Source organism: Lygodium microphyllum, chromosome 22 (genome assembly GCF_053477565.2).
Source record: "Lygodium microphyllum isolate KBCC chromosome 22, Lygodium_microphyllum_v1.1.10, whole genome shotgun sequence".
In the NCBI taxonomy this organism is placed as follows: Eukaryota; Viridiplantae; Streptophyta; class Polypodiopsida; order Schizaeales; family Lygodiaceae; genus Lygodium; species Lygodium microphyllum.
The window spans coordinates 110396139-110405769 of record NC_141156.1 but is presented as its reverse complement, the minus strand read 5'-3'; the positions used below and the strand labels follow the sequence as shown (position 1 = coordinate 110405769).

General features: G+C 42.2%; 1 protein-coding gene and 1 pseudogene across 1 annotated transcript in view; both read right to left on the bottom strand.

The window, feature by feature from the left end:
- Positions 1–312: 312 nt before the first annotated feature.
- Positions 313–9631, bottom strand: part of LOC148017507 (uncharacterized) — a 29294-nt gene continuing 19975 nt past the window's right edge. The window contains exon 2 of the mRNA XM_087663525.1: positions 313–3572. Coding sequence (XP_087519651.1) covers positions 2836–3572 — 737 coding nt within the window. The 3' untranslated portion in view covers positions 313–2835. The remainder of the gene's footprint in view (positions 3573–9631) is intronic.
- Positions 5690–8419, bottom strand: LOC148017508 (uncharacterized; annotated as a pseudogene).

Genomic DNA, 9631 nt, shown 5'->3' with positions numbered 1-9631 from the left:
CTTAAACTGATAATAAAAATCATAACATAGAATAAGCTGCACAAGCAAGAAAGACAATCGCTGTTACTAAACACTAAGTTACAAGAGGTCTGCCAGACTTATTTATCATATTCCCAATTGGATATCAAGTCAATGCTTCACAAGTACGTAAGAGCATAATAATGCTATGCCATCTTTCAAAACAGCGGTTAAACATACACGCAGAAGATCAGTGCACCCACTGCATCTTTATATAAAACAAACTACAAAAGCACAAATGTCTCCCAAAAGATGCCCCTAAAAATACCATCACTGAAGACGCTGTAAACCCCTATGTACAAAGCTTACATTTACCCACCACTTTCCCCCCATACTTCATCCAGGACCTGGTGCTTTGAGGAAAAGGACTACATGAGTCCACAGTCTGTTAAGTAAAGCAAAGGGCACACAGATAACATGTATATGACTGTTAGCCATTACTTCTTTCAGAATGTAGAGAACCTAAACTTTTGAAGGCAAGTACTTGAAAAAGATTATCTCAAATCAATTGCCATGTCCTACATTTCATATCTTTGCATGTGCAGCAACAAATTAAAAAGGTATTGTTAGGCAGCACATGAGAGGTATTGTTACACACCAGATGAGAACATAACTGTCACTATTAGGAAGATGGATCTTCATATAGAAATGGAGGTCAAATTATAGTTGTATAACCATAATGTCCTATACCGAGTGGACAAAAGGACCCGATGGCTGAATGTAAATATACTGCATATAGCATATCCGCCGCATGTAACATATCAATTGTTTGTGCAGGAGTACGATATCTAACATATCAACTGTCTTGTGCAGGAGTACAATATTAACTTCAGCTTCTAGACTCCACTAGAGCTTCAGCTAAATTTCCACCTTACCATTGAAGAAAATCTTGGCACATGTGCAACCAAACCACCAATTGCTTGGAGACCCAGAAAGATTAGTGCTATAATCAGAGGAAAGGCGCTACCAATTCACTTTTAGCTCAACAATCCATATACCAATAACCTCACTAAGTGAGCATATTACTTATTCTTATTTGGTCACGGACATTCACTTGGGTTGAGATTTCCTTTATAAAGGAAAAAGAGACCAGCCATTGAAATAAATAAGATTGTGTAGTCTGTTTTGCTGTTCCAGAGTCACAAGATGTGACATTCTATATCTAAGTAATGCCATAGATTCTTTCAGATTCACCTTGAGAAGGCATATTGGCAATCAATCTGTTTATAAATCACAAGATTATGTTGAAAAGGTAGCCTGTCTTCCAAGCATTGCTCTAGATTCCTTTGGATTTATTACCTTCAGGTGATGTCAATGACTTTTTCTTCTCAAACACACTTGTAGAAAATGAACATTGATTTGAAACCGAACAAGATCAAGAACAACACACATTCACAAAATAGACTAGCATACAATAACAGAGCAGGTATGAATTCATGCGTCATCTCCACTGGCTAACATTACCAACTAGCACTTTATATAGAAGAGTATCCATCATATGATTTACTCCTCTGCAAAGAAGAATCACCAAACGCCAAACTCGTGTAGCTACAAAAACACAGAGAATCCCACGGATACATTTTTGCAACCACCAACACCAAGCCACAGGCAGAGATCAAATACAACTTGAACCCCAAGTAATGCAGGCAAAGCTCAGACAAGTAAACGAAAAATACTGTTCCTGGATTGCAGATACTTACATAATGTAAACTATTTAGTGCAATTCAGTCCTTTACCTTGCTGCGATAAAATAGGTCCGAAGGAGTTCCTGTGGTATGCCTTAACTTGAGTTGCAAGTAATGAGCATTATATGAACAAGCAACACAGGCACAATACAGAGGAATAAATGAACAAATGCCAATAGTGAACCAGAGCTATGCATTTTTTCCTGGAAGCACACGTGAGTAGAGTCCATGCATTTTATACTAGAAGTAGACATGTAAAAAGAGTCCATGGAGAACTGCTCAAACTGTAACAGCCTTCAGCAATCGACCTAAAACAGATTCTCCCTATTTTTCAGGCATTCAATAACATTAACATAGTAATACCAACAAATGTCATCTAGTTATCATTACCGGTTTGAAGGTATTTGCCCACTTTTAAACAAGATTCCCAGTAGACCAATCTTATGACTATTTTGCACTTAATGACAATCAGCTTAACTAGAACTACCCCCATAGCAGTAGTAAAACACTGCTACAAGAACAATGGCTGAATGCTGCCCATTTGCAATAAGAAGCACCAGAGAAGTATACTTCAGAAACTGCTTTGTGCTCCACTGAGAGATCAAACTCACCTAGTATCTGCAGAACACCCTCGGAATAACCTCAAAAGCATGAGATCTGTATAGCAGAACACCATCACCACCACCTTTGATATATATGCCTTTCCCTGCACTTGAAGCTAATGAAACCATAGATCTGAGCCATTCCACAGCAATGATCCAGCAAGATGCAGCAACCCATGCCAGACTCCTCAGCGGCAGCAGCAAGTGTAGATAAACCAGACCATGGCCAATATTAAAACGGCAGAGAAAGTTCAGAGGAGAGCAGCTAGGAATGGAGGAGATACATTATAACAGTCTCCACAAGCAGCAGAGAGCTATGGAGTACAGAGCACCCTTGAAAGGAACCAACTGGGAGGAAAACTATAGTTGATGCCCCACCCATCACCCAAAACCCTCCCCCCCAAAAAGAAAAACAACTGGAGATAGGAAAAGAAAGATAGTTCAACTAAGCCCCCTCCCACCGTTTCAAAACAAATCAAAACTACTGCAACAATGAAGGATCGGCAGCCACAAGGGAGTTCCAACTGCAATCACATTTTCCCACCCCAAGCTTCTGCCATATTATACCTCATGGTGTAATCTGCTGGTTGGTTTGGATAGTTGTAAGTATTATTGTAATAAGTCCCATCACCATTTCTTGCTCCAACTTGGTATGGGCTCTGACCGTCACTCTGGGCATGGGGTAAGTTCATACTCTGTTTCGGATCCTGGTAATCTTGACTACTCCTTGGATAACCAGCAGTGTTGTGCAGCTGCTGCTGAGGTTGCTGCTGCAGCTGCTGCTGTGGCTCTTGAGGATAGGCAGATACCCCAGTATCACCCTCCCTTTTTATGTAACTTCCATCAGCAGAGTACCCACCTGACCAAGGTGCCATTTGGCTAACCTGCATGGGTGGTTGACTCGTTTGCATATAACCTTGTGTCAGATTACTAGGTGGTCTATAGGCAGGTGCAGCTCCCTCCCAGCTTTTCTCTTGATTCCAGTAGTTATAATTTGCTGAAGCTCCATTCATGCCTTCATTTGTTCCATAAGGATTAGTGTTAATCCCTGAAGTCCCATAAGAATTTAGTTGTGGTGCCACACCAGGTGCAGGAGCACCAACACTTGCAGTAGCTCCATAAGTAGCAGCATACGCAGGAGGGTTCATCATGTTTGGATCTCCATATGCTGCTGGTGCCGGCAAAGCAGAGTTTGCAAACTGATACTGCATGTCACCGGTTACAGAACCACCATTGGGATAAGTTGCACCATCCGATTTTTGAAGCTCTGCAAAGCCAATCAGTATCAAAATAGAACAGCAGATCAGTCATTTCAGTTATGCATAGCTTCGAGCTATTGTAAAAGCCATGCAGAAAGGACAAGTTTTGAGAATCATTGTACACAGTTTTTTTATTACCTATTTCAGCAAACAGCAACTGCAACTTAACAAGTCAATAGTTTAGGGCACATTTCATGGACAGCTTCTCTTATGCACTTTTACCCACATTTCTAACTAACCAATCAGCCTCGCCATTTAGAGAGTGCACATTTCAAGTGCATTGCTTTTTTTGGGCACTTTTATCCACACTTACAACTAACCAATCAGTCTAGACATTTAGAGAATGAGGATTTCAGAGCAATATTGTTCATAATATAGAATGATTGATGATGGTTGGACCATGGCTTAAGTTAATATTTATCTAAGTGATTACACCTCTGACCCTATTAATAGTAGTTACAAAACCTGTATGGTCTCACTACAGCAAGCTTAATGTGGAGAGGGTGACAGGAAAAAGAAGCAATAGCACCAACAAACAATGCACTCAATAGGGTGAAATGAGAGAGTACAAGAATGTCTACCTGAAGATACATCTGGGACACCATACGAGAATGTAAGTGGGAGGAGGGGCCAATGGATGGGTAATCAATCAACCAACCTAAACAGAAACCCTAGCCAAAGGCCACTCCAATGTCCCCCAAAGTCTAGTGAGCCCATAGGTAGATATGTTCGGGATGCTCCTAAAAAAACAACAGATACAGCCAAAGGTTGAAAAACTTCAGGAGGAATTGGTCCCAAAACAAGATTTGGCAACTAAAGAAAGGAAAGTTTGGGGTAGTGCAGTTCTGTTGTTTTTGTACATTACATGGGTTTTATGGGCTTGGATTTGAGTATTTGAGAGGTTTCAAACAACCAAGTCCTTAGTTCTGATGCATCTCTCTTGCTGCTGTGACTGTTATCTCAGATCTGCTACTACAGTTTGGTCCTGCTGCTAAAGGGCCTGTGACTATCTGCCTTTTTCATGAGAGCTAGGTGACTTCTTACATAGCTGGATGACCTATTTTTCAAACCCTGCATCCTCACCTGGGTACTTTGTGTTTCCACATATTGACTTTATCTCCAGCTGAATTCATTTGATCTCTTCTTGCTGTCACCTAACTAATTGACAGCCCATTGACTTTGCATTTGGTTTCCATGCAGTTCCCTAATTGATTATCATTTCAGTCAGCCTTGCGTTTTCAATGTTCATGGCTGGTGGTAAATCTGCTTTGATGCTCCCTTAAAAGAGGGTTCATGTGTGTTAGTTATGCTTGGCCACTGCATTCACTGAACTTTATGCTCCTTCCTCTTAAATGTTTGTATGCTTGTATGCTTGTGAACTTTGTTCTTGAACTGTTGAACCTTTGACTGTGGGTTTTTTGACCATAAGCCAGTTATTGGATTTTTCATTAAAAAGAAATATGGGCGGAATCGCCCGTGTCACGATCGCTGTTGACAGGCTGAAAACTGCACTTTGAACTGGAAGAAGAAGAAGTGATCTGGGAGTTGCCTAATCGAGTGTCCTGGAGTTTTACCCTCCTTCCAAAGCCAACGGGGCCATCAAATTTGGGTTCCGAGTAGCAGAGAAGGGGCTGTTATTTTGATCTACGTTTTTGGTCTACGAAGGAGCTCCAGGAGATCTTATGCCTGGAGAGTGCTTCTGAGTAGTGCCAGACAAAGGATTCCAGGTTCTGTCAATACATATTGATTTGATTCATTGTGCTTTGTCATTATTGTGTTTACCTCTTGTGTATTCTTTATTCTCTTCCATATCCTATCTCTACTTCCTTCTACCTCTAATCCCCGATGGATTCGACCTTTCGACAAACGGGGCCCCCCCGACAATGTACTGTACGTAATGTACAGTACATATTTGTACATTGTTCCGTACAGATAAAAATTTTGTGTATGTAAAAATACGTACTATTGTAAAAAATATCAATCTATATGACATTTCATATCAAATAAACATAAAAAGATCCAAATACATTTTAAATTGTGAGAGAGACCTACAAGACAATCTAATAAGGTCTTTGCTAATGCGCATTTGATTAGTAATCACAAAACCCCTGCCGCACGTTGTAAAACTTGTTACTTCAAAAATCAAGCATCAGATACCAAAACCAGCTTTCAATCAGAGATCAATCTTCAATCACCAATCACCACTCTTAGCTCTATATAAACTTATGAATCACTGTTTACACAACAAAAGTCTCGACTCTCATCCATGTTAAAAGGCTGCAAATGCATCAAAACAAACTGAATACAATGCACATACTACATAGCAAGCTGCAATACTACGTCATAGAAATGTCCTCAAAAGGCACATAAGGGCTAGTCCACAGTCTAGACTCCACAATGAAACGTGATCTAAGAGTCAAAACTCATCATCAGATGATGATGAGACGATGCACCAGAAGAGAGCAAGTCCCCATCTGTCAGGACATTGCCCTCATCGTCATACTCAGGCTCTGCCATCACAGATACATGTGATGATGTGAAAGATGTATCATGACCATGTGCTACATCATGATCTCTTGGCTCTCTCTGAGTATGAATGAGAGTGGCAGCCTCATTCACTCAAGTCCGCTGTGTACGAACAGCCAGCTTCCCCCAACGAATGCTCCTCTGTCTAGCACTCTTTGAATCTGCAATCTCCTCACACAAAGGTATCGCCAAAGCCCGTGGGTGTGACCTCATGACAAAGCAATCGATGCTCTCCAGCTCTCTATGAAGGAGTCATATAATATCTACTTGCTCGTCTCTGACATGCTGCTCCACATCGTCCTCACTAGAGGCTGGCACCATCTTCACACGAGTCGGATCTGCCTATAGAAAAGCAAAATCCAACAAGTCAGAACCACAAGAAATGACTTAATTATATTGAAATGTGTCAAAAGACATACGACATCAGACAGTTAAATATACCTGCTTGGGTGTCCCCAAAGCATGATAATCTCGCACGAGCTTCATGTTAGCTCGGCAATACACTAATCGCTCCAACTAAGCAGTACTAAGTCGATTGCAGATCTTCGTGTGAACCAAGGAGTAGGTGCTTCAATTGCGCTCACAAGCACCAGCAAAACAATCCTACGATCACGAATCACGATACGATTTTGGAGTCAAAACCCTTAATGAATTAAACTTTCAAGATGGATACAATTGTGAAAGAGTCAAGAGTATCTACGAGAGGATTCGGAGAGCAAGATGAGTCAGCTTTGGAAGACCTTGTCTTTCATAGCTCTGCCACCACATGAGAGAGAATTTGGTCGCCTCCTCTCTCAAAACCACCGCTCTAGCAAAGGATGGTCCTAGATTGTTCATAAAACTCGCCATCTCTCCATCAACCTCAAGTTGCTCATCCTCGTTGTACATTATGTTGATGTATTGGTCTTTCTGCGTGAGCAGAGTGCTCTCACTAAACAACTCTCGCTTCTTGTAGAAGGGATGAAGCAATGCAGCCATCCCATGAATGGGACGTCTCATAAATGTCCATCGCCACTCTATAATAGCCAAGATGTCACCCCGGCTACAAATTGACAAGCCAACATTCCAACAGTCATTATATAATATAGCTTTAAACATATTGTTGCAATGTGCATATTATTTAATATTAATATAATCAGCCAAGAACAATATCCAAGTTTACACTCATCGAGACTCCGTCAATGTCGTACAAGCGGCAATATGGCGCTTCATCTCCATGAAATGATAGACCAGTCCAAGAGTAGAGCCCTCTATATCTGTGACTCGGAGGAGGACATGGATAGGCTACAATGCCACTGTCAAGCTCTGTACCTCTGTCCAAAAGGCCTCATCAAGCACTTTCTGTTGAATGTATCTAGTGGCCTCTGTCTCCGCATGGTGCATAAATCTCCATTTCGGGTCCATCCCAATCTGTAGTATTGGGTCCCGCAATCTAAAAAGCCTCTGCAAGACCAGGAACATATAAGAAAACCTGGTCTTCGAGGGTCGCACCATATCAAGTGCACTATGGCTCCTGAAGATGGCCAAAGCCTAATGTTTTTTTCAAAAAAATGTAGTAATCTTCGTGGCATCTGCAACATGAGGTTGCACCCATGGCAACTTTCCAATATCCTCCATCAACAGGTCCAAGCAATGTGCAGCACAAGGAGTCCAAGCAATGCAAGGAAACTCTGCCTCGACCAATTCACCCATACGCTTGCAATTTGAAGCATTGTCTATCACCACTTGGACCACATTCTCTGGCCCAAGATCCAAAATTGCATGTTTGATGTGGTGATAAATAAACTCAACACTGATGGATTCTCCTGCCTTTCCTGCATCCACAGCCCACAAGAAATATGTACCAAGACATGAAGACACCAAAATATTGATAATGTGTCGTCTACATATCACTCCAACCATCAGATATGATGGTGCACCCAAAAGACTGCCATCCTGCCTTGACAAGTACCAATGCCTTGTCTATCAAGGCTTTCTGCTCTTCAAGCATCGTGGTACGCATTTTGTTATACTCCACCCCGGAACAAGAGTCTGTGTGGCCAACCTCTACTATGGCCCTCACCATTCTCTTCCATCGATCAATCCTCAGTACATTGAAGGAGATGTTGCACTCCACAAGAGTGCAAGCAATCTCCATCTCAACCACTTTTTGTCCCTCTTTCACCCACGAAAGAGATGACACACGTGAAGGCAAAGTACTCTGTCTCAGCACATGTGCATCATCATCCTCATCAACCTCCTGCATGACACAGGCCCTCTTTCTGCCCCCTGTAGGCTGGCTATATTGTGTGGAAGAATCACCCATCTCCCCCACAAGCGCATCATGAAGTGCATCTTGAGTGTGTTGGCTGCACCTTACCTTCTTTGAACCCTTTGTTGTTGATGAATTCTTAGCAATGAGCTTGTCTTTGATATCTTGATGCACCTGCTTGCACCCACCACAATTGCCGATGGTGCCAATATCTATCAAGTGTATCATGACATGAGAAATTGTGCTCGTAAGCTCAAAGTTTCAATACTTGTACCGCCATCTACGCGTGCCAAAACCAGCTTGGATCGGCGTATTAATAGCACAGTGACATTGGTGTGCTCCTACCAGTAGGGGTTGCATGGCTTCGGCATATTGGATCCTAGAAGCTATGTGACACAAAGAAAGAGAGAGACAGCTTAGAGCATACTCCAAAGAAAGAAAGAGAGAGAGAGAGAGAGAGAGGGGGGGGAGAGACTCGGGAGGGAGCAAGAAAGAGACGAGATTAATCAAGTAGTACATTGGCCGCTCACGCTTGAGAGAGAGAGAGAGAGAGTATAGTACGAGATAGAGATGCATCATGAGGAATCAAGGCCATGAGTGAGAGAGAGCGTGATAATTACCTGGTTGCAATGTGCACAATGTGCAGAGACAGAGCGAAACAAAGCGTTGTAGGCGAAATTCCAAAATAACCCCAAATTCGTACGTTGAAGGTCAAAAAGGGGTTTTCAAAAAAAATAAATCTATAGATCCGTACGGTACAGATCGATCCGTACATACGTACAGCTGCAACCTTGATCTCCATTGGGCATAGGACACTCCAAACTGATATCAGAGTGTTGGTCATTGCAAGCGCGCTTCTGGGAGTTTGCTCTAGCCGTGTCAGCTCATCCCTCGCAAAAGAGAGCAGCAAATCGCCTTCAAATCTGATCGGTTTGCAAGTCACACAGAACACACAGACGGGGCACACGTCTCAAGTGCAAGTTGCAAGTCACACAAGGTGCAGGTCGCACGCTGCAGTCAGTTGCGGATCAATGTAGGCCCATTGCAGTCAGGTGTAGATCACGGCGAAGGCGACACTTCGGCTGCAGTCCCCAAGCTGAGCTTTGGCAAACTTTGTGGGCTGTCACGTGTAGATATGCACAAATTGACAAATCTTAGTGATTGTGTACGCATTTACTGCCGGAATTTAAGGCTTCTAACGTATGCTTGAAGATTTTACTCCGTTGAGTAAAATTTGTGAAATTCGCACATTTAGGTCTCAAAATTTGGCACTTTTCAAGTAATTGTGGA